At 37.7% G+C, this 26320-nt stretch overlaps 1 protein-coding gene across 1 annotated transcript in view; it reads right to left on the minus strand.

Annotated features, from left to right (window-relative positions):
- The window catches only part of ADAMTS10 (ADAM metallopeptidase with thrombospondin type 1 motif 10), a 149059-nt gene that overhangs the window by 65696 nt on the left and 57043 nt on the right, over positions 1-26320 (minus strand). Inside the window, exons 2-11 of the mRNA XM_053703065.1 lie at positions 17359-17723; positions 11957-12312; positions 11359-11512; positions 10935-11152; positions 10752-10835; positions 10277-10416; positions 8973-9016; positions 3798-3903; positions 2362-2508; positions 2128-2269 (exon numbers count right to left, since the gene is read on the minus strand). Coding sequence (XP_053559040.1) covers positions 2128-2269; positions 2362-2508; positions 3798-3903; positions 8973-9016; positions 10277-10416; positions 10752-10835; positions 10935-11152; positions 11359-11512; positions 11957-12312; positions 17359-17458 — 1491 coding nt within the window. The 5' untranslated portion in view covers positions 17459-17723. The remainder of the gene's footprint in view (positions 1-2127; positions 2270-2361; positions 2509-3797; positions 3904-8972; positions 9017-10276; positions 10417-10751; positions 10836-10934; positions 11153-11358; positions 11513-11956; positions 12313-17358; positions 17724-26320) is intronic.

Consider the following 26320-nt stretch of genomic DNA (forward strand, 5'->3'; position numbering starts at 1 on the left):
CGCTAACCTAAGCGCCTTCGGCCATCCATGGCAGAGCTCAGTTTTTTCAATGAGGTAACGACTCCACCTGTTAGTCAATAGCCATGCTTGATCTTTGGCAGTATGCCGTAGTCTAGCACAGCTTTGGCTAAGAGGAGGAAATGTCACCTCATTGAAAAACTGAGCTGTGCCGTGGTTTGGCGGAGGCATTTAGGTTAGCTAAACCTATTCATCAGTTTTTGTTTTAAACTAATGAATGAAGATCGCCTTTATTTTTAGTGATGGTAAATCCTAGCGTTTTTGAAACGCTAGAATTTACCATCACTTTAATTACCACTTTAGGCCATTTTTCAGTGATAAACCAACACATATTATGTATAGTTTTTTTTTAGCAGACCCAACAGATTCAAACATAATTTCTATACACTGATAAATATGCTGCATAGTATAACGATGTGAGTATCTATACACTGATGAGTATGCTGCACAGTATAATGATGTGAATTTCTATACACTGATGAGTATGCTGTGCTGTATAATGATGTGAGTATCTATACACTGATGAGAATGCTGCGCAGTATAATGACGTGAGTATCTATACGCTGATGAATAGGCTGCACAGTATAATGATGTGAGTATCTATACACTGATGAATATGCTGTGCTGTATAATGATGTGAGGATCTATACACTGATGAGTATGCTGCACAGTATAACGATGTGAGTATCTATACACTGATGAGTATGCTGCACAGTATAATGATGTGAATTTCTATACACTGATGAGTATGCTGCACTATATAATGATGTGAGTATCTATACACTGATGAGAATGCTGCACAGTATAATGACGTGAGTATCTATACGCTGATGAATAGGCTGCACAGTATAATGATGTGAGTATCTATACACTGATGAATATGCTGTGCTGTATAATGATGTGAGGATCTATACACTGATGAGTATGCTGCACTGTATAATGATGTGAGTATCTATACACTGATGAGTATGCTGCACAGTATAATGATGTGAATATCTATACACTGATCAATATGCTGTGCTGTATAATGATGTGAGTAATGAGTATCTATACACTGAGCATGCTGCACTGTATAATGATGTGAGTATCTATACACTGATGAGTATGCTGTGCTGTATAATGATGTGAGGATCTATACACTGATGAGCATGCTGCACTGTATAATTATGTGAGTATCTATACACTGATGAGTATGCTGCACTGTATAGTGATGTGAGTATCTATACACTGATCATTATGCTGCACTGTATAATGATGTGAGTATCTATACACTGATGAGTATGCTGTGCTGTATAATGATGTGAGTATCTATACACTGATGAGCATGCTGCACTGTATAATTATGTGAGTATCTATACACTGATCATTATGCTGCGCTGTATAATTATGTGAGTATCTATACACTGATGAGCATGCTGCACTGTATAATGATGTGAGTATCTATACACTGATGAGTATGCTGCACTGTATAGTGATGTGAGTATCTATACACTGATCATTATGCTGCACTGTATAATTATGTGAGTATCTATACACTGATGAGCATGCTGCACTGTATAATGATGTGAGTATCTATACACTGATGAGCATGCTGCACTGTATAATGATGTGAGTATCTATACACTGATGAGTATGCTGTGCTGTATAATGATGTGAGTATCTATACACTGATGAGTATGCTGCACTGTATAATGATGTGAGGATCTATACACTGATGAGTATGCTGCACAGTATAATGATGTGAGTATCTATACACTGATGAGTATGCTGTGCTGTATAATGATGTGAGGATCTATACACTAATGAGTATGCTGTGCTGTATAATGATGTGAATATCTATAAACTGATCAGTATGCTCTGCTGCATATTGATTTGAGTATCTATACACTGATAAGTATGATGCACAGTATAATGATGCTGATTATCTATACAAAGATAACAACCACAGAGGAACAAGCATATGTATAGGCTGGCTGCTATGCCCCCCCCCCCCCCCCAGCACTTGGACCCTGGTTCCACTGCACCTTCTGCACTAACGGTAGCTCCTCCCCTGCCAAAACATTCTAACATTTCTCGCTGATGCCAATACAAAACAGAAAGGGACTCTACCCCGTATTTACACTGGCGGGATTTAACTCCATGCTGGAATCGACACTGATCATCTGCATCGTATGCCTGTCCAGGAGCCTGAGTGGGGTACACAAAGTCGTGTCGCGGTGGTGCATTGCTAAGACAGGTTCCAAGCCCTGAGCTGTTAAGGAAGGTAAAAAAGTATGAATTTCACAATGCTGTGAGAGATATTTACAGAAAGTGAAAAAAGCATGATTGTGCTTAAAGACTTACTCAAGGAAGCTGGTAATATAGTCACGGCTACAGGCTGACCACACAAAGGGATTAGTCTTCATAGTGATATGAGCTGCCATAAGCTTGGCAGTCTCCTGTCCCCGGGACCCACAGCCATTACCAATGCCATCATGATTCATACCAAACCTAAGATGCAGAATTGCAAAGAGAGGGATAATTAGCCACTCCGTTATTTAGGGGTTTAATTTTGCACTTCTATTTAATCTTTCCTTTCATCTACAGACACTTTAAAACTGCTAAATTGTGAAAGAATAAAATATAACAATCTAATAATTTCCTGGGCTACATTTATGCTCTTTCCAGCTTTATTATTCATAACGGACAGCAAAATTGTTGCTGGATTAAAAAGTGGCCAATATGCACAATATACGTCATGCTCGCTCTTTTTTTACCAATAAGTGAGGGAAATAAATATCAGATTTCCCATGTTGAAATACACATGGGGTACTAGAATTCATTAGTTATATATTTAGCATTTCTTAAAAAGAAAGTAATTTTAAAAAATTAGTGCATTTCCTTCACGATAAATGGCATAAAAAGCTATTGATGCATGAAATTTTAACATTAATTAATTTTAGATATAGGAAGCATAGTGTTTGTCTACTGTTCGGTTTGTAGGACATAGCTTAGAACAGGGGTGCTCAAACTTGGAATATATAATATAATATAGCTTGAAACTATATTTCCCATGATCCTCAGACAGCCAGCTCAGCCAGCTTAAAGGTACAGTAAAGTCAAAATTAAACTTTCATGATTCAGATAGGGCATGTAATTTAAAAAAAACTTTCCAATTTACTTTTATCATCAAATTTGCTTTGTTCTCTTGGTATTTTTAGCTGAAAGCTAAACCTAGGTAGGCTCACATGCCAATTTCTAAGCCCTTGAAGGCTGCCTCTTATCTGCATGCATTTCACTGGTTTTCACAGCTAGAGGGCATTAGTTCATGTGTGCCATATAGATAACATTGTGCTCATGCCGTGGAGTTACTTATGAGTCAGCACTGACTGGCTAAAATGCAAGTCTTTCAAAAGAACTGAAATAAGGGGGGCAGTCAGCAGAAGCTTAGTTACAAGGTAATCCCAGAGGTAAAAGGTATATTAAAGAGATACTAAACCCATTTTTTTTCTTTCATGATTTAGATAGAGCATGCAATTTCAAGCCACTTTCTAATTTACTCCTATTTAAAAAAAATTCTGTTCTCTTGCTATCTTTATTTAAAAAAAAAAAAACAGAATCTAGGCTAAGGAGCCAGCCCATTTTTGGTTCAGAACCCTGGATAGCACTTGCTGCTTAGAGTAGACTGTCCCTTTCTAAACGTATCTGAACATCATGGGAAATGTAGTTCCAACACCTCTGGAGGGTTAAGGTTAAGCACCACTGGCTTAGAAGAATATTAGCCAGTAGAACCTACTCACGTGTGTCCCACCTCATGCGCTATAGTGAAAGCCGTGGCTAGGCCTATATCTTCGTTTATGCTGCAGCTTCTCTCCCGCTCACACATACCACCAACTGGTGCCAAACCTGAGTCAACAGATGACAGACAAAAAATGCTAAAACATAATTGGCTGTTGGGAATTTAACTTCTGTCCGGAAAAATAGACTAGCTCTAACAACAATACTGAATGGTGTTGCCAAAAAAAGTATTATAATAAAAAATGTATTCTAGAAGCAATTCACAGATTGAAGAGATGTATAACGAAAATGATATCATTAACAGACAGAGACCCACTGAAAAGCTAGTAAAATGCCTGTATCTTATAGTTTTTTTAAAAGTTTAATCAGTTAGTTGTGTTACATTTTGTTTATAGTTTGAGCTGTTTTCATTAATTAATACAGTGGCACTTCTAGTGCATTGAAATGGCTTTGAAGAAAAAAAGGGGGGGGAATCCTCTAAACTTGTATACATTATTTTGAAACTTTGCTACTATTGTAGTTGCCATGACAACTAGACAAATACCACCTTAAATTATTTATATCACATTTGATTATCCATCAAAAGTTCTGCTGGGTTAAATAGAGGGACAAGTTACATATTATAAGTAATCAATATATATATCTGAAGAGCAACTTCACAAGTTTAGCGGCAGAGTTATAAATTTGCATGTAAAAATAGCCATAACCTTAGCACAAGTCTGTCTTACAGAAAATATTGTAAATAGTGTGTTACTTTATAATTGATACAAGCAAATGTATGAAAAAATAGTATTTTATTGGCATCTATTTTTTTAAAAAAACTGCTGTATAATCATAATAAGGATCTAGATAGTCACTGAATAAGGGCTAGAAAAGGTGACGGGCACTATGTAGGGGTTAGTCACCTCCATAGAGGTACCAATCCTATTCAACAGAAGATTCATTAGTAGAAAGAAGAGATGGTGGATAAACTGACCGTTCTTCTCCTACTTCAAATGTTTGAGCTTCTTGGGGTCACTTATTGAATGTCTTACAGGGAAAAAAACTTTGTAGGGCAGGCTGTATACTTCTGTGCAGCTAATGCTAGTCATGATATAGTTTACAAAACTATATGGCCTAGATTTGGAGTTTGGCGGTAGCCGTGAAAACCAGCGTTAGAGGCTCCTAACGCTGGTTTTAGGCTAACTCCTGTATTTGGAGTAACTCAAAAAAGGGTCTAACGCTCACTTTTCAGCCGAGACTTTTCCATACCGCAGATCCCCTTACGTAAATTGCGTATCCTATCTTTTCAATGGGATTTTTCTAACTCCGGTATTTAGAGTCGTGTCTGAAGTGAGCGTTAGAAATCTAACGACAAAACTCCAGCCGCAGAAAAAAGTCAGTACTTAAGAGCTTTCTGGGCTAACGCCGGTTCATAAAGCTCTTAACTACGGTGCTCTAAAGTACACCAACACCCATAAACTACCTATGTACCCCTAAACCGAGGTCCCCCCACATCGCCGCCACTCGATTGCATTTTTTTAACCCCTAATCTGCCGACCGCCACCTACGTTATACTTATGTACCCCTAATCTGCTGCCCCTAACACCGCCGACCCCTGTATTATATTTATTAACCCCTAATCTGCTCCCCACAACGTCGCCTCCACCTGCCTACACTTATTAACCCCTAATCTGCCGAGCGGACCGCACCGCTACTATAATAAAGTTATTAACCCCTAATCCGCCTCACTAACCCTATAATAAATAGTATTAACCCCTAATCTGCCCTCCCTAACATCGCCGACACCTAACTTCAATTATTAACCCCTAATCTGCCGACCGGAGCTCACCGCTATTCTAATAAATGTATTAACCCCAAAAGCTAAGTCTAACCCTAACACTAACACCCCCCTAAATTAATTAACTCTTATTAAATAAATTATTCCTATTTAAAGATAAATACTTACCTGTAAAATAAATCCTAATATAGCTACAATATAAATTATAATTACATTGTAGCTATTTTAGGATTAATATTTATTTTACAGGCAACTTTGTAATTATTTTAACCATGTACAATAGCTATTAAATAGTTAAGAACTATTTAATAGCTACCTAGTTAAAATAATTACAAAATTACCTGTAAAATAAATCCTAACCTAAGTTACAATTAAACCTAACACTATACTATCATTAAATTAATTAAATAAAATACCTATAATTACCTACAATTAAACCTAACACTACACTATCAATAAATTAATTATATACAATATCTACAAATAACTACAATGAAATAAACTAACTAAAGTACAAAAAATAAAAAAATATTTACAAACATAAGAAAAATATTACAACAATTTTAAACTAATTACACCTACTCTAAGCCCCCTAATAAAATAACAAAGACCCCCAAAATAAAAAATGCCCTACCCTATTCTAAATTAATAAAGTTCAAAGCTCTTTTACCTTACCAGCCCTGAACAGGGCCCTTTGCGGGGCATGCCCCAAGAAGTTCAGTTCTTTTGCCTGTAAAAAAAAAACATACAATACCCCCCCCAACATTACAACCCACCACCCACATACCCCTAATCTAACCCAAACCCCCCTTAAATAAACCTAACACTAAGCCCCTGAAGATCATCCTACCTTGTCTTCACCTCACTAGGTATCACCGATCCGTCCTGGCTCCAAAATCTTCATCCAACCCAAGCGGGGGCTGGCGATCCATCATCCGGTGGCTGAAGAGGTCCAGAAGAGGCTCCAAAGTCTTCATCCTATCCGGGAAGAAGAGGCGATCTGGACCAGCAACCATCTTGATCCAAGCGGCATCTTCTATCTTCATCTGATGACGACCGGCGCCATCCTGAAGACCTCCACCGCGGACCCATCTTCTTCCGGCGACGTCCAACTGAAGAATGACGGTTCCTTTAAGGGACGTCATCCAAGATGGCGTCCCTCGAATTCCGATTGGCTGATAGGATTCTATCAGCCAATCGGAATTAAGGTAGGAATATTCTGATATTCTATCAGCCAATCGGATTGAACTTGATTCTAATTGGCTGATTCCATCAGCCAATCAGAATATTCCTACCTTAATTCCGATTGGCTGATCCTATCAGCCAATCAGAATTCAAGGGACGCCATCTTGGATGACGTCCCTTAAAGGAACCGTCATTCTTCAGTTGGACGTCGCCGGAAGAAGATGGGTCCGCGGTGCAGGTCTTCAGGATGGAGCCGGTCGTCATCGGATGAAGATAGAAGATGCCGCTTGGATCAAGATGGTTGCCGGTCCGGATCGCCTCTTCTTCCCGGATAGGATGAAGACTTTGGAGCCTCTTCTGGACCTCTTCAGCCATCGGATGATGGATCGCCAGCCCCCGCTTGGGTTGAAGATTTTGGAGCCAGGACGGATCGGTGATACCTGGTGAGGTGAAGACAAGGTAGGATGATCTTCAGGGGCTTAGTGTTAGGTTTATTTAAGGGGGGTTTGGGTTAGGTTAGGGGTATGTGGGTGGTGGGTTGTAATGTTGGGGGGGGTATTGTATGTTTTTTTTTTACAGGCAAAAGAGCTGAACTTCTTGGGGCATGCCCCGCAAAGGGCCCTGTTCAGGGCTGGTAAGGTAAAAGAGCTTTGAACTTTATTAAATTAGAATAGGGTAGGGCATTTTTTATTTTGGGGGTCTTTGTTATTTTATTAGGGGGCTTAGAGTAGGTGTAATTAGTTTAAAATTGTTGTAATATTTTTCTTATGTTTGTAGATATTTTTTTATTTTTTGTAACTTAGTTCTTTTTTATTTTTTGTACTTTAGTTAGTTTATTTCATTGTAGTTATTTGTAGATATTGTATTTAATTAATTTATTGATAGTGTAGTGTTAGGTTTAATTGTAGGTAATTGTAGCTATTTAATTTAATTAATTTAATGATAGTATAGTGTTAGGTTTAATTGTAACTTAGGTTAGGATTTATTTTACAGGTAATGTTGTAATTATTTTAACTAGGTAACTATTAAATAGTTCTTAACTATTTAATAGCTATTGTACCTGGTTAAAATAAATACAAAGTTACCTGTAAAATAAATATTAATCCTAAAATAGCTACAATGTAATTATAATTTATATTGTAGCTATATTAGGATTTATTTTACAGGTAAGTATTTAGCTTTAAATAGGAATAATTTGTTTAATAAGAGTTAATTAATTTCGTTAGATTAAAATTATATTTAATTTAGGGGGGTGTTAGTGTTAGGGTTAGACTTTAGGGGTTAATACATTTATTAGAATAGCGGTGAGCTCCGGTCGGCAGATTAGGGGTTAATAATTGAAGTTAGGTGTCGGCGATGTTAGGGAGGGCAGATTAGGGGTTAATACTATTTATTATAGGGTTAGTGAGGCGGATTAGGGGTTAATAACTTTATTATAGTAGCGCTCAGGTCCGGTCGGCAGATTAGGGGTTAATAAGTGTAGGCAGGTGGAGGCGACGTTGTGGGGAGCAGATTAGGGGTTAATAAATATAATATAGGGGTCGGCGGTGTTAGGGGCAGCAGATTAGGAGTACATTGGGATAATGTAAGTAGCGGCGGTTTACGGAGCGGCAGATTAGGGGTTAAAAAAAATATGCAGGGGTCAGCGATAGCGAGGGCGGCAGAATAGGGGTTAATAAGTGTAAGGTTAGGGGTGTTTAGACTCGGGGTACATGTTAGAGTGTTAGGTGCAGACGTAGGAAGTGTTTACGCATAGCAAACAATGGGGCTGCGTTAAGAGCTGAACGCGGCTTTTTTGCAGGTGTTAGGTTTTTTTTTCAGCTCAAACAGCCCCTTTGTTTCCTATGTGGGAATCGTGCATGAGCACGTTTTTGAGGCTGGCCACGTCCGTAAGCAACTCTGGTATCGAGAGTTGAAGTTGCGTTAAAAATGCTCTACGCTCCTTTTTTGGAGCCTAACGCAGCCTTTATGTGGACTCTCAATAGCAGAGTTATTTTTATGGTGCGGCCAGAAAAAAGCCGGCGTTAGCTACTCGGGTCCTTACCGACAAAACTCTAAATCTAGCCCTATGGTTTTTAATTATTGGAGTAGGCCATAGATCTGTATGGCTTCTAGTCCTTGTTTTGTTACAACATTCTACATATGGGTTTAATAGTTGGGTGCGGTTATGCAATGTTTTTAGATTTTTATTACAATCATTTGAAATTCTCACCTAGAGTCCCACATGGTTTGTTTCTGTAAATACAGATGTCATATCTGAAAATAAAAGACATAACTGTAGTGACAAATTTACATTACAGAAGCTATAATTGATCTTAAAACTCTTGTAAATAACTAGTAAACTTGCACCTCTACATGCTGCTACAATACCTCTATACTCTACAAATCTCCTAGCCTCTCCTTAAACTTCTTCACCATTGGTTCCTCAAACTATTCTTATAACTGCTAACTATTAAAGGGACAGATTCAGGTACAGCATACAATTTGAATCAACTTTTCAATTTACTTCTATTATCTAATTTGCTTAGTTTTCTTGGTATCCTTTGTTTGAGAGCATACCTAGGTAGGCTCAGGAGCTTGGAGCTAGTTGCTGATTGGTTGCTGCACATATATGCCTCTTGTCATTGGCTTACCTATGTGTTCAGCTAGCTCACAGTAGTGCATTGCTGCTCCTTCAATAAATGTATGTTCTATCTGAATCATAAAAGAAACATTTTGGGTTTCATATCACCTTAACTGCTCTTAAACATAAATTTACCAGATGTATCTAATTAAGCCAATCATTATTGTGTCACACTGTGTACAGAACTCACTTCAAAATAGTTCTATTGAGTCAATAAGAACATTTAGTTCTTCGCATAAATGCAATTATATCTGTTTATAATAGCTATTCCCTTAACTGCTCCTATTATAACACAATAACAAATGCGTATATCAGTTCCAATAATTGCTTTATTACCATTCCCTTAAAGTGAATGTAAATTTTGATGCTAAAGTGCCCGTTTTTTAAAAATTTGATTAAAAACAGGGGCACTTTAATTCATCAACATTTACATTTCCCTCCTGTTGTGAAAAAAAACTTACAGCAGCTCCAGCTTCCTCTGCCAGTCGCAAAGCCTCTTCCTGGGTCTAAAATGAGGAATCCGGCTTCCTCCAATCACGGCGTTGATTAAGACACTGATTCCCCCGGGGGGGGGGAGCCGTGATTGGAGGATGGCGATCCATCATTTCTGACGTCAGAAATGGCTTGCGACGACCGGGAGAAGCTGGAGCGGCTGTCAAGTTTAAAAGGTAAGTATTTCTTCACAACAGAAGGGAAATGTACATTTTGATGAATTAAAGTGCCCCTGTTTTTAATCAAATTTTTAAAAAACGGGCACTTTAGCATCAAAATTTACATTCACTTTAACTGAACTTCGGTTAAATACTTATTCCTAATATACCCAGTTAATTTATCATTTTTTGAAGCACACCAGCATAAAGAATGCCCCCATATTCAATGTGTGCTTTTTGTACCTGGTTATCAGCACAGCTGTATCGTGATCGGCAATTCCACTCTCTGAAATTGCATTGCCATTACGGTTTGCAATAGATTTTTGCCACCGGCAGAAGCTGTCCAGGGATTTGCCTGCATGATGGTTAATCTCCAAAGTGGGCTGCAGAATAACAATTTATCATTATCATTTTTGGAGGGTTAAAATATGAATGCAGGGGGAAACACTTTTCAATGGGACAGTTACAAATAAGCGATGGATAAAGAGTTTTCGTAAGTAGTGGATTGGTATTAAAGTTTTTATTTGATTTTGGCTCAACTTTTGAAATCTGGATCTTGGTATATCAGGATATAACAATGGATCTAAGCTTGCAGTTATTTAAAAATTTATAAAGTTCTAGTGGTGTGTTCGGGATTAGGATATGAAGAAGAGATATGGGGACTACAGAATTTACTGGCATGTGGTAAGTTAATTCATACAACACAGAAAGGTCTCACCTGGTCTTCAGTTAAGAGAATCAAGCGTGTCACCATTATGTTGACAATATTTCCCAAACTTGAGTCCTGGAAAAGTTTGGCAACCTGACCTCCAGGAAACAAGAAAAAAACAGTCTTAAAAACACAGAGTACCTTCAAAAGAAGCATCACAAAGGGCAACAGTGGGTGGGGTATGACACTTACAATGTTCATAATAGCCAGAATATATTGCTCAATATCCCGCCGTCCATGATAGCCAATCATCATTTTGTCTGCCACAACCAAGGTCTCTACATATCTTTCTGTACTAACTGAACGCTTTAGTGGAAGGAGCCCACGCTGTGTCTGATTGGATACTGGACGAAATGGTGGCGGTCTTGGATTGTGGAGCCACCAATGACGATCCTTCCAGGGCTTATCGTCTGTTATGATTAGGGCACAAAAAAAAGTAAATTATAGCATTCAGAAAACATGTTTGGATACTGAAGTGTGATTTTTCATCACATTTCAAAGAATATTGAATGTAAAGTACATTTAAGATTATAAATGATTAAATGTGTCCATTTTCCTTAGAGGTGGTGTCATTTATGACATTATGTCTAAAAATTCACAAAATTGAATTAGTTACCTATAACACCACAGGCTGCATCCAAATGTTGGCGTTGAAGAGATGACCGTTTGTACAGCACATGTGGAGTCCCCTCACCAGTCTTGTTTAAGTTTCCACCAAAGAGCAGTGGTTCAATAAGATACTCTTCTTCATCTGATACTATGACTCCAAGCTGATTTGGGATAAAAGTTAGACATTAAGCTATGCAGAGCTATGAAATTATTTAATTAGGCCATTCTACCCCAATTAACCAATTAAAAAAATGTCTAAAAGTCATCAGTCATTTTAATTAAATATGGCACCAAACCTGTAAACATGTCACTGTCATTTTGTCACTCTAATTCTATAGAGGGCTGCCAATAAAATCAATAAAACATTTAAAAGTCTTCAGGTCATTTTGGTGGTATATAACACTTCTGTAGGCACGTCAATGTCTTTAGGTCACTTAGACAAATTATATTAATCTATTAGGTATGTAACTTGATTGAGACTATTAAGTTTATGGAATGCAATCTTTAACATTTAATGTCTTTTTGGCAGAAAGCTGATGTCATACATGTTATAAACAAGGAAGACCTATTGTCCAACTTCTCCAACCTGGATTTAGCCTCCTCACCAAGCCATTGCAGTTGCTGATGGCTACCCTGGAGCTCAGCTGCTGGTCTTGGATGTGGCCAACATAGTGACAGTCTTCGAAGAGGTCATGCTTCCAGTCCAGCCCTCCTCTTTTCCAATACTCCACAGTAAAGTGTTGCCCCAAAAGTTCTGTCTGCAGGGTGAGGTTCAGGAGGAAACTGGAGCTCTGAGCCTGTAGCCGGTAAAAAAGCTGACGATCTGCTACTTCTGGGAGACTGCGACGAGACCGGCGAATGTTTGGAGGGGTGCGGCGAAGGTCATAGGTCAGGAAGTTCCCTCTCTGGTCCACCTGGGCCGGGAAGGCAATCTCATAATGGCTCAGACTGGATAGGAAATCTGCTGGGTCAGAGGAGAGGACTTCACTGGCTGCTGTCATCCCAACGATGCAGTGACTTGGGCTGAATTACAAGGCACCACGTCAACCACAATAATAGGCAAAGTTTTTAAAATGATATTAGGATCAAAGTGTAGTAATAATACTGCAGTGCTAAAGGGGTTGACAGGCCCTTCTAGAACTAAAGTGTAGTAGTGGCATGACTTTTAAGGGACAAAATAGCAATTTGACTAAAGTGTGCTAATGTTAATCACATTTTTAAGGGATTTCTCCTACTTATGGTCAAATTGTACTAGGTTACAGTAAACATATCTGTGCAAACCCCTTAACTAATCTCTTTGGAATGCTTCTATTCTTTAAAATGGTGGGTAAATTACCTTTTATGATGGATTCCATAGGATTGGCTATGCACATATCTTAGACAATGCATAGCCTCTGAGTGTCATTACAATCTATGGGGGGGGGGGGGCAGGATTTGATTGGCTGTATCAAAGGTCTACTGTAACTTAAACAAGAAAGCCTTATTTTGGGAGCAGTTGTGTTCTAGACCAGGAGTTTTCAAACCTGTCCTCAGGCCTCCCTAACAGGCCATATTTTCAGGATTACTTGGGTGAGAGCAGGTTAATAACTATCGGCTAGATTACGAGTTTTGTGTTATGAGGGGTGCAGTGCTAACTTGAACGTTATTGTCACCGCTCACTTCCCTACAGCGCTGGTATTACAGGTTTATAAAAACCCGGCGTTATCAGGCAAGAAGTGAGCGTAGAGCAAAATTGAGCTCCATACCGCACTCCAATACCAGCGCTGCTGAAAGCCTTGGCAAGCTGGTTTTACGTGCTCATGCACGATTTCCCCATAGACATCAATGGGGAGAGCCGCTGAAAAAAGTCTAACACCTGCAAAAAAAACAGCGTAAAGCTCCGTATCGCAGCCCCATTGATTCCTATGGGTGAAACAAAATGTATGTTTACACCTAACACCCTAACATGAACCCCGAGTCTAAACACCCCTAATCTTACACTTATTAACCCCCAATCTGCCGCCCCAACATCGCCGACACCTATATTATATTTATTAACCCCTAATCTGCCGCCCCCGACATCGCTGACACCTACATTATACTTATTAACCCCTAATCTGCTGCCCCCAACATCACAGACACCTACATTATATTTAGTAACCCCTAATCTCCCACCCCCAATGTCACCGCAACCTACCTACACTTATTAACCCCTAATCTGCCGCCCCCAACGTCGATGCCACTATAATAAACATATTAACCCCTAAACTTCCATACTCCCGCATTGCAAACACTAGTTAAATATTATTAACCCCTAATCTGCTGCCCCCAACGTCGCCGCCACTATACTAAATTTATTAACCCCTAAATCTAAGTCTAACCATAACCAACACCCCCTAACTTAAAGATAATTAAAAGAAATCTAAATAAAACCTACTATCATTACCTAAATAATTCCTATTTAAAACTAAATACTTACCTATAAAATAAACCCTAAGCTAGCTACAATATAACTAATAGTTACATTTTAGCCTAAACTACCAATAGCCCTTAAAAGGGCCTTTTGCAGGGCATTGCCCCAAAGAAATAAGCTCTTTTACCTGTAAAAAAAAATACAAACACACCCCAACAGTAAAACCCACCACCCACACAACCAAATCCCCCAAATAAAATCCTAACTAAAAAAACCTAAGCTCCCCATTGCCCTGAAAAGGGCATTTGTATGGGCATTGCCCTTAAAAGAGCATTTAGCTCTTTTTCCACACAAAAGCCCTAATCTAAAAATAAAACCGATCCAATAAACCCTTAAAAAAGCCTAACATTAGCCCCCGAAGATCCACTTACAGTTTTTGAAGATCCGACATCCATCCTCAAGAAGCAGCAGAAGTCTTCATCCAAGCGGCCAAAGTCTTCATCCAATCGGCCGAAGTCTTCATCCAAGCCAGCAGAAGTCTTCATCCATCCGGCGCAGATCGGCTCCATCTTCAAGACATCCGGCGCAGAGCATCCTCATCAATCAAAGTCTTCTTGCAGAATGAAGGTTCCTTTAAGTGGCGTAATCCAAGATGACGCCCCTTGAATTCCGATTGGCTGATAGAATTCTATCAGCCAATCGGAATTAAAGGTGAAAAATCTGATTGAAACAGCCAATAGAATGATTGGAACAGCCAATAGAATGCAAGCTCAATCCTAATGGCTGATTAGTCAGCCAATAGGATTGAAGCTCAATCCTATTGGCTGATTGCATCAGCCAATAGGATTTTTTCACCTTTAATGCCGATTGGCTGACAGAATTCTATCAGCCAATCGGAATTCAAAGGACGCCATCTTGGATGACGTCATTTAAAGATACCTTCATTCTGCAAGAAGACGTCGATTGAAGAGGATGCTCTGCGCCGGATGTCTTGAAGATGGAGCCACTCCGCACCGGATGGATGAAGATAGAAGATGCCGTCTGGATGAAGACTTCTGCCCGTCTGGAGGACCACTTCTGCCGGCTTGGATGAAGACTTCTCCGGGCTTCGTTGAGGACTTCTTGCTGCTTGGATGAAGACTTCTCCTGGCTTTGTTGAGGATGGATGTCCGGTCTTCAAAACTGTAAGTGGATCTACGGGGGTTAGTGTTTTTTTAAGGGTTTATTGGGTGGGTTTTATTTTTAGTTTAGGGTTTGGGCGGAAAATGAGCTAAATGCCCTTTTAAAGGGCAATGCCCATCCAAATGCACTTTTCAGGGCAATGGGGAGCTTAGGTTTTTTTAGTTAGGATTTTATTTAGGGGGTTGGTTGGTTGGGTGGTGGGTTTTACTGTTGGGGGGTTGTTTGTATTTTTTTTTACAGGTAAAAGAGCTGATTTCTTTGGGGCAATGCCCCGCAAAAGGCTCTTTTAAGGGCTATTGGTAGTTTAGTTTAGACTAGTTTTTTTTTATTTTGGGGGGCTTTTTTATTTTGATAGGGCTATTAGATTAGATGTAATTAGTTTAAATATCTGATCATTTCTTTTTTATTTTGTATTTAATTTAGGTAATTGATTTAATTGTAGTGTAAGGTTAGGTGTTAGTGTAACTCAGGTTAGGTTTTATTTTACAGGTAAATTTGTATTTATTTTAGCTAGGTAGTTAGTAAATAGTTAATAATTATTTAGTAACTATTCTACCTAGTTAAAATAAATACAAACTTGCCTGTAAAATAAAAATAAGCCCTAAGCTAGATACAATGTAACTATTAGTTATATTGTTGCTATCTTAGGTTTTATTTTATAGGTAAGTATTTAGTTTTAAATAGGAATAATTTAGGTAATGATAGCAGGTTTTATTTAGATTTATTTTAATTATATTTAAGTTAGGGGGTGCTAGGGTTAGGGTTAGACTTAGGTTTAGGGGTTAATAAATTTAGTATAGTGGTGGCTACATTGGGGGCGGCAGATTAGGGGTTAATAAATGTAGGTAGGTGGCGGCGATGTTAAGGGCGTCAGATTAAGGGTTAATAATATTTAACTAGTTTTTGTGATGCGGGAGTGCAGCAGTTTAGGGGTTAATATGTTTATTATACTGGCGGCAATGTAGGGAGCGGCAGGTTAGGGGTTAATACATTTATTTTAGTGTTTGCGATGCGGGAGGGCGGTTTAGGGGTTAATAGGTAGTTTATGGGTGCTAGTGTACTTTTTAGCACTTTAGTTATGAGTTTTATGTTACAGCTTTGTAGCATAAAACTAGCATAACTACTGACTTTCAGTTTACGTTATCGATCTTGGCGGTATAGGGTGTATCGCTCACTTTTTTGCCTCCCAGGCAGATTCGTAATACCGGCGCTGTGGAAGTTCCATTGAAAAAGGACTTTTTGAAAGCAGCAGTAATTACGTTGCGTTACAGCCAAAAAAGTGTTAGGTGCCCCTAAACCTGCAAGACTCGTAATACCAGCGGTAGTGAAAAAGCAGCATTATGAGCCTTAACGCTGCTTTTTCACCCATACCGCAAAACTCGTAATCTAGCCGAGTGGTTGCTAATCAGCTGATAATTTCACCTATGCTCCAGTTCACATATTTCACAAATTGGCCTGTTAGGAAGGCCTGAGATCAGATTTGAAAACCTGCGAAAGATAAAAAAAAAAGTGCAAAAAAGTTAACCACAAAGCTAAATATGAAAGATGCAAATAGTACCTCATTGTCTACTATCTCTATTTATTTAAATCTCCTTTGCTCTCCTATTTCTCCTTTCGCCATTCTCTATGCAGAGCACAGGTCACGTTACATTTTAATTTAGGACAGCTGGCATCTTTGAAGATTGGGGCTGCTACAGTAATCAATAGGGACCCCCTAGAAATGCTATTGATAAGTGGTGACATAATTCATGTTCTGATTTTAAAGAATATCTGCATTCCCAAGAGCACAGTTAGTGAGCTTTAATTAAAGGGGCATTAAAGTCGAAATTAAACCTTCAATAGTCAGCATTCAAATTACAAACATATCCAGTTTACTTTTATAATAAAATTAGGCTCACAAGCATGTCTCTTGGGCACTATACAGCAGCTTGTTTTAAAAGAACCAAGACAGTCAAAATTAAATGGTCATAGTTCAGATAGAGCATGCAGTTTTTAACAAGTTTACATTTAAATTCTAGTATCACATTTAATTTTATTTTGGTATCCTTTCTTTAAGAACACAGCAAGATAGGCTCATGTTTCTTCAATGTTATATTGCCGCAGCATTTGCAGTAATATTTGTAACAAAACAAACAATGCTGCCCTATAGTGCGCAGCAATGTATAAGACTGTTAACAGGACAGTCTTCTTGATTTTTTTTTTATTCTTTAAAGATAGATAACACCTTTACTACCCATTCCCCTGCTTTGTATGACCAACATTGTTATATTAATATACTTTATAACCTATGTTTGCCTGTTTCTAAGCCCCCGCAAGCTGCCCCTTATCTCATTGCTTTTCTTTAGCTTTTTACAATCTTGCACAACCAGACAGTGCTAGTTCATGTGTGTCATATAGACAACATATTTCTTAATGGTCTATGTGATCTCTCACCTCTTGAATCCTGCTCAGGACCCCTGGCTCTCTTGAAGTTTGATGCGCCTGCTGTAGTTAGGGTAAAGGCCCAAGCCAGTAGGCCCCAAAAGGCTGTCATGGCGACTGGTCCTCTTAGGTTCTGCTGTGGTTCTTCGTGTCACCATGACGCTGTCCCTGATGCCTCCTCCCAAGGAGTGCTAACCTGAAGCCAATGAAGGCATCTCCTCTGTCCCTTCTGTAGTTGTTCCTCCACTTTTTTTTTCTTTCTTTTTTTTAACAGCTATCTTTATTTTCAATCCTCTTGTTCTTTTTCTCTTAAGTAAAACATGGAATTATGGCAGTCGCCTGGGGACCTTAGCATTGAAATTGTAAAGTATAATGGCCTGTTGGAAATAAAGAGGATTATTGCCACATGTCACTGAACTATAACTCCTCCAACTGCTTCATACAACCCTTCTGACATTGCACAGTGTAATCTCTCTCTATAACACAAATGGCTTTATATAACTCCTCCTGATTGTTATAAATTTGCTTTCTTATCTTCAACCACGCAAACTCCTGGGGATATTGGCGAATCTGAGCTCCAGATGTCCAAATAATTATTATATCTAGCTGGGGCAGCTCAAGGACACGTTCTGGCTTTAACCCTTATTTGTTTGTTTTTTAATTCAATATAAAACCATTAATTGTCCTTGTTCAATCAAATGCCACACTAATTTAAAAAATAGCACACAAAAAAATATTATATCAGGTTTGTGCTGTTTTTCCCCTGAAGTGTTAAATACTTAAAGGGCCAGTCTAGTCAAAATTAAACTTTCATGATTCAGATAGGGCATGCAATTTTAAACTTTCCAATTTACTTTTATCATCAAATTTGCTTTGTACTCTTGATATTATTTGTTGAAAGCTAAACCTTGTTATCATCAAATTTGCTTTGTACTCTTGATATTATTTGTTGAAAGCTAAACCTTGTTATTTGTTGAAAGCTAAGCCCTTGAAGGCCGCCTCTTATCTCAGTGCATTTTTGACAGTTAGATAGCGCTAGTTTATGTGTACCATATAGATAACTACTCTCACTTCCAGAGAGTTATTTGCATTGAATGGTTAAAATGCAAGTCTGTCAAAAGAACTGAAAGTTTATTAAAGGGATAGTCTAGTCAAAATTAAACACTCATGATTCAGATAGAGAATGCAATATCAAATAACTTTCTAATTTACTCCTATTATCAAATTTTGTTCATTCTCTTGGCAAGAATGTAAGCTTAGGCCTTTAAAGATAAAAGTCAAGATCAGGCTATAAAGATTGCACCAAGATTGCACCAATACTCATGAACATTTTGCATTGTGATAGACGTTATGGCCCCTATTTAAGAAAGTCTGGCGGACCTTATCCGACAGTGCGGATCAGGTCCGCCAGACCTCGCTGAATACGGCGAATACGGCAAGAGCTGCTGGTGCAACGCCGCCTCCTGCAGACTCGCGGCCAATGGGCCGCCAGCAGGGGGGTGTCAATCAACCCGATCGGGTTGATTTCCGGCAATGTCTGTCCGTCTGCTCAGAGCAGGCGGACAGGTTATGGAGCAGCGGTCTTTGTGACCGCTGCTTCATAAGTGCTGTTTCTGGCGAGCCTGCTGGCGAGCCAGAAACACGGGGCATCAAGCTCCATTCGGAGCTTGATAGATAGGCCCCTATGTGTAGTATTCCAGTATTGGTTTTGGAAAATTGCATAAAGGGAGTTACTGATACAAAGAAATTGCATGCTCTCATTTGTAATTTTTGCCTTAAAGGGACAGGGAACCCACATTTTTTATTTCATGATTCAGATAGAGCATGAAATTTTAGGCAACTTTCTAATTTACTCCTATTATCAATTTTTCTTTGTTCCCTTGCTATCTTTATTTGAAAAAGAAGGCATCTAAGTTTTTTTTTGTTCAGTACTCTGGACAGCACGTTTTTATTGGTGCATGAATTTATCCACCAATCAGCAAGGACAACCCAGCTTGTTCACCAGAAATGGGCCGTCATCTAAACTTACATTCTTGCATTTCAAATAAAGATAGCAAGAGAATAAAGAAAATTTGATAATAGGAGTAAAATAGAAAGTTGCTTAAAATGTCATGCTCTATCCGAATCACTAAAGAAAAAAATTGAGTTCAGTGTCCCTTTAATGATACCAGCTAAATATTGGTTTAATCCCACCTGGGCCAAAAGTCCTCTCCTGATAGCACCTCCATTTTTTTCTCCTCTAAGCTATACCTACTAAGGCAAAAAAATCAAGATGCAACTGAGCTCCCAATTCCCAGAGTCTTTAATGTAACTTGTTAAAGGGTTAAATGGACTATGTTCTGCATTACTTTCTCCCAGGGGGTTCTGTTTCTGTTTTTGTGTGTTGTAGTACCGGTAGTTATAACTATCGGTTCGGTATTAGGCACTGCCTCTGTAGGACACCTGTATAAGAGATCTAGCCTCTCTCCCTCCTCTCCCTCCTTTTTTGTGAGGGGTTTTCTTATTTCTTATGACGTTATACCTACGCCCATTTGGCTCAAGGGATTAAAGGTATTAAAAAGATATAAAGCGCTAAATACATGCTAAACATGATAAGCTTGAAAATAACTGGCATCTCTTTTTTAATTTTATTAGTTTAAATATTGAATTAAGTGTAAGTTGTCTTTATCTTATATCATTTGCTGAGGTAATTAAGGGCCATTTATAAATAAGCGACTATAGTAACTATCTTAGATAAATGCATAGTTACAGTAAAGCTCCAGAGCAGCAATACACTACTAGGAGCACATCTGGTGAGCTAAAGAAAGGAGGCATAAGAGTATAGCCACCAATTATCAGCTAGCTCCCAATAGTGCATTGTTACTCTTGAGCCTACCAAGGTATGCTTTTTAGCAAAGGATACAAATAGAAGAAAAATAAAAAAACATCTTAAAATTGCATGTGATATCTGAATCATGAAAGTTTAATTTTAAATGTGACTATTTTATTTTTTCTATTTTTTTTTTGTCTCAAACATTTTATGAATTCCCCTCCTCAAAATGATTGTTTAAAGAGACATGGAACCCAGATATTTTTTTTCTTTCATGATTCAAATAGATAATTAAATTTTAAACAACTTTCTAATTTACTTCTATTATCAAATTTTCTTTGTTCACTTGGTATCAGTTGTTGAAAAAAATACCTCAGGAGCGTGCACGTGTCGAGAGCACTATATGGCAGCAGTTTTGCAAGAATGTTATCCATTTGCGAGAGCACTAGATGGCAGCACTATTTCCTGTCATGGTGTGATCCACACACCTACATAAGGAATCTCTTCAACAAAGAATATCATGTGAACAAGAACATTTATAATATAAGTAAATTGGAAACTTTTTTTAAAATGGAATGTTTTGTCTGAATCTCAAAAGAAAAAATTTTGGGCCAGATTACAAGTGGAGCGCTAACAGTTCCGCGCAAACGAAAAGGGGTTTTTCATTCGTATTTCAAGTTGAAAGTATTTGCTTAAGCACAGTTGAAGTTAACGATTGTTGGGATTTTGCCTCCTCAGAGCTCTGGTTAACTGTTTTGGGAAACAAAAAAGTGTCACAAAACACATCACAATGTGCAGTTACACTCATAATAACACTGTCACTAATAACAATTATTTAAAAAAAAATATTGCATAAAAAAGTTAAAAGTGCTCAAAGATATGAGGTTTCAGGTGTTTGGGGGGAAAAAAAGACATGCAAATATATATACATATATGTATGTATATATGTGTGTACATATATATTTATATGTGTAATTATGTATATACAGATATAAATACACATATAAACACATAAATACATATGTATACACATATAGACATACTGTGTATATATATATATATATATATATATATATATATATATATATATATATATATATATGTGTGTGTGTGTGTGTGTAGCAAAAGAAAATGCACTCAGGATATTTCATTGAAAAGCAGGTCAAATTTTAATTGTTTCAGGGGCAGATTGCTTTTGAATGGGAAATCCTGAGAGTGCATTTTCTTTCGTTACACATGATGTTACATATTTTCACCTAGGTAGCTGATAATATGATTGTTTTTTCTTCTGATTGGAAATATATATATATATTTAAGTGCACTGGAGATAAAAACATGTAAAAGCATATTTATGCAATATTAGCACTCAAACGAAAACAGTTTACTTTCAACTTGCAATACGAACACAACCTGACGCACGCAAGAAGCTTACTTCTAGTGGAGTTAACTCTCAAGCTGGAGTATTAAATATGGCCCACTTTTAATCTGGCCCTTTGAGTTTCACATCCCTTTAATTAACTTGCTGTTGATGTCTGTTTTTCAATATGGTTTTTTTTCTTCCAGGGTATGTTCATTTCCCCCCCAAAAAATTAAGAAAAAAACCTGTTGTTAGATTCTGTGTATTGAGTGATTTTGTGAAATACAAATTCTTCTATTTGAAATTGAATTGAGAGGCTAATTAGCAGGGGTCAAGATGAGTGGGAACAAAGTTCCTGCACTATTTTTGCAGGGGGAACTAAGTTCCCCCTGGACAGAGAACAGAACTGGTTCAGTAAACACTGCTGCTGCTGGGAGTAGCTGGAGCACAGTCTGATTAGAGGGATAGTGAGATCCTCTAGTAATGGGCAGGAGCACTTCCTACAATACACTACATGCAAGCCTGTCAGCAGTCCTGCTGTGTGATCACCCTGAAATGTGTGGGACACATGGTCCTTACATTTCTGTGTGACTTGTTTGTGGTAATTTAGTTCCCCTCAGCAGAAAGAAGACTATTGCACCTTAAGTGGGTGAGACCCTGTGACAGAGGATGAGTCTCAGGCCTAAAGGCAACCATTCAACCCTTCATTGGTTTTAATTTGCTTTCATTGACCAAAGTGTATAGATGATATACATATAAATACAGTGTGCGTGTGTGTGTGTATAAAACAATATTAATTGTATGGGGGGAAGGAAATCTTAGTGAGTTCCCACACTTTTTTTTGTAGGACTTGACCCCTGCTAATTAGCATGTCACCAAGGCACTTAATATGCGTCTTTGTACAAATTTAATTTGCATCCTACTGCGACATAGTCTGATCTGAACTCATAATTGTAGGAAAGTTTTGTGAGTTTAGCAATATAAGGTTTCATGAATTTATTTCAAAATCATATGCAAGTGTTTTTAAAAGTCACATAAACTCAAAAAATTCCTTTCATGATTCAGATAGAACATACAATTTTTTTTTATTTATTTAAATTCTTATATTAAACCAGTTCACAGGACATAAGAAAAAAATTACATACATTTCATGTCCAAAAAACAGATGACAAATTATGATATTTTAATACAGAAACAATAAGTAAATACATAAACCACCGAAAAATAAGAGTAAACCACATGTCTTTCAAGAATTAATCTCAATTCGAAAGGTTACCCTGATTTCAAAGTTTCCAACACAAGTACAGGGAAATTCCTGTATATATTATCCCAATATCTTTTGGTATCATGCCTGTGAACCATACACATTTTTCTTTTATCCTCCCAAAAACATAAAATAGACAAACAAAAAACAAAACAAAATAAACAACAAAACCATAAATAAATCCCTCCATCCCTCTATAACATTACTCACTTTAACACAGTCTTCAAATTATTATGTTACTGATGAAGCTGGTATCCACAAAAAAAGGAAACAGCGCAATTTTAACAGCTGATATACATGGTTTGGTGTTGAATAATGGAGATAATAACTGTTTCTGAATCACCAATGTTTGAGCACTGATCAATGGTAACCATTTATCCAAAAATTCCTGAGTCTTATTATCATTTAATAAATTAATATTCTAAATCTCAAACATAATATGTTGTAGAAGGGTACTTATAAAACTAGGTGGAGAAGTATCCTTCCACTACTTCAATATCATGTATCGCATTATCATTATCATTGTACAATAGGTATGGTAGTAGTTCGGTCTAATAATTGCCGAATCTGTCAGAAAAAAAATATATCTACCATTAATCTTGAAATGATCCGAAAAAAGTTTGTTGTACCAAAAATTTAATTTGGATCCTAATTGTGATATCTTTGGACATTTCCAGAATATATTTAGAATATCTGCTTTATCTAGATGGCATTTAGAACAGTAAAAATCCTTATTTGGAAATAATTTTGCCAATTTAGAGGGAGAGAAATAGACATTGTGGATCAGTTTGACATGTGATTCTTTCCAACCAATGGGAATTGTAAGTTTCTTCATTAACATAAAACTGTGTCTAATATTAATAGAGTCTACTGCTGGAAAATGCAATACCCAGAAAGCTTGAATTTTATTTAAATATAACTGACCCTCTAGAAAGCAAAATATCATACAATAACGATATAGAACATTTGCCTACAGAAAATTTCCTAATGGATAGATTGATCTCGGCCCATCGACACAGTAGCTCAATTTTCCAACTTTTATAATTAATAAAATGACGTATCTGAAAATATGCGAACAAGTCATTCCTAGATATTTGGAACCTGCAAATAAGGTTATTAAAGGATAGTAAGTTTCCGGTAGAAGAGAACAATTGATGCAGGTATACCATGATTTAAAAACAATTGATGCAGGTATACCATGATTTAAAAACAATTGATGCAGGTATACCATGATTTAAAAACAATTGATGCAGGTATACCATGATTTAAAAACTGCTTGTTGGATTCCGGGTATAAATTCTGGATTCCCACATATTGGAAGAAGGGAAGAGCATTTAAAATCTATTCCCAGATTGAAGCAAATCTTCTGCCATGCAATGATAACATTCTTAAAAGTTATTAAATTTGTTAGAATACTAGGGGGATTCCCTATTGAACAATGCAAAATCGCCTTGAGAGACAATGGTGAGATTATTTCTGTTTCAAGTTCATTAGAGGTGAATTTACTAAGATTCGTTAGCCAGTCCATGGCAGTCCTGGCTAACGTTACAAAATTATACAGTTTAATATCTGGAAACGCCAGCCCAACATTTTTTTTTTTAGTAAGTTTTGCTATTGATATGCGGGCTATTTGCTTTTTCCATAAAAATTGTGAACAAATTGAGTAGAATTTATTTATCTGCTGTTTAAAAATAAAAAGTGGTAAGTTCCGTAACAAATACAGAATTCGTGGAAATATAATTGTTTTAATCAAGATGATTCTGGCTGACAGAGAAATGGGAAGATCCATCAAGTTTTTAAGATCTGAGATAGATTTACTAAAAACCTGCGGAAAATTCATCTCAAACCAAAATTTTGGCTGAAGATAGTGAGCATATCTAATAATAAAGATATACGCCTAGATTTAGAGTTCTGCGTTAGCCGTCCAAACCAGCGTTAAGGGCTCCTAACGCTGGTTTTGGCCGCCCGCTGGTATTTAGAGTCAGTCAGGAAAGGGTCTAACGCTCACTTTCCAGCCGCGACTTTTCCATACCGCAGATCCCCTTACGCCAATTGCGTATCCTATCTTTTCAATGGGATTTTTCTAACGCTGGCATTTAGAGTCTTGGCTGAAGTGATCGTTAGAACTCTAACGCCGGTTCATAAAGCTCTTAACTACTGTGCTCTAAAGTACACTAACACCCATAAACTACCTATGTACCCCTAAACCGAGGTCCCCCCACATCGCCGCCACTATAATTACATTTTTTAACCCCTAATCTGCCGACCGCACACCGCCGCAACCTACATTATCTCTATGTACCCCTAATCTGCTGCCCCTAACATCGCCGACACCTACATAATATTTATTAACCCCTAATCTGCCCCCCCCCAACGTCGCCGCTACCTACCTACACTTATTAACCCACAATCTGCCGACCGGACCTTGCCGCCACTATAATAAATGTATTAACCCCTAAACCGCCTCACTCCCGCCTCAAAAACCCTATAATATATAGTATTAACCCCTAATCTGCCCTCACTAACATCGCTGACACCTAACTTCAAGTATTAACCCCTAATCTGCCGACCGGACCTCGCCGCTACTATAATAAATGTATTAACCCCTAAAGTCTAACCCTAACCCTAACACCCCCCTAAGTTAAATATAATTTAAATCTAACGAAATAAATTAACTCTTATTAAATAAATTATTCCTATTTAAAGCTAAATACTTACCTGTAAAATAAACCCTAATATAAATATATTTTAGCTATTTTAGGATTTATATTTATTTTACAGGCAACTTTGTATTTATTTTAACCAGGTACAATAGCTATTAAATAGTTAATAACTATTTAATAGCTACCTAGTTAAAATAATTACAAAATTACCTGTAAAATAAATCCTAACCTAAGTTACAATTAAACCTAACACTACACTATCAATAAATTAATTAAATAAACTACCTACAATTATCTACAATTAAATCAACTAAACTAAATTACAAAAACAAACAAACACTAAATTACAAAAAATAAAAAAAGATTACAAGAATTTTAAACTAATTACACCTACTTTAAGCCCCCTAAAAAAATAACAAAGCCCCCCAAAATAAAAAAATGCCCTACCCTATTCTAAAATAAAAAGTTAACAGCTCTTTTACCTTACCAGCCCTTAAAAGGGCCTTTTGCAGGGCATGCCCCAAAGAAAACAGCTCTTTTGCATTTTAAAAAAACATACAATACCCCCCCAACATTACAACCCACCACCCACATACCCCTAATCTAACCCAAACCCCCCTTAAAAAACCTAACACTAAGCCCCTGAAGATCTCCCTACCTTGTCTTCACCACGCCGGGTATCACCGATCCATCCAGAAGAGGGTCCGAAGTCTTCATCCTATCCGGCAAGAAGAGATCCAGAAGAGGCTCCGAAGTCTTCATCCTATCCGGCAAGAAGAGGACATCCGGACCGGTAGACATGTTCATCCAGGCAGCGTCTTCTATCTTCATCCATCCGGCGCGGAGCGGGACCATCTTGAAGCAGCCGACGCGGATCCATC

This window comes from Bombina bombina, chromosome 2 (genome assembly GCF_027579735.1).
Source record: "Bombina bombina isolate aBomBom1 chromosome 2, aBomBom1.pri, whole genome shotgun sequence".
NCBI classification, from domain to species: Eukaryota; Metazoa; Chordata; class Amphibia; order Anura; family Bombinatoridae; genus Bombina; species Bombina bombina.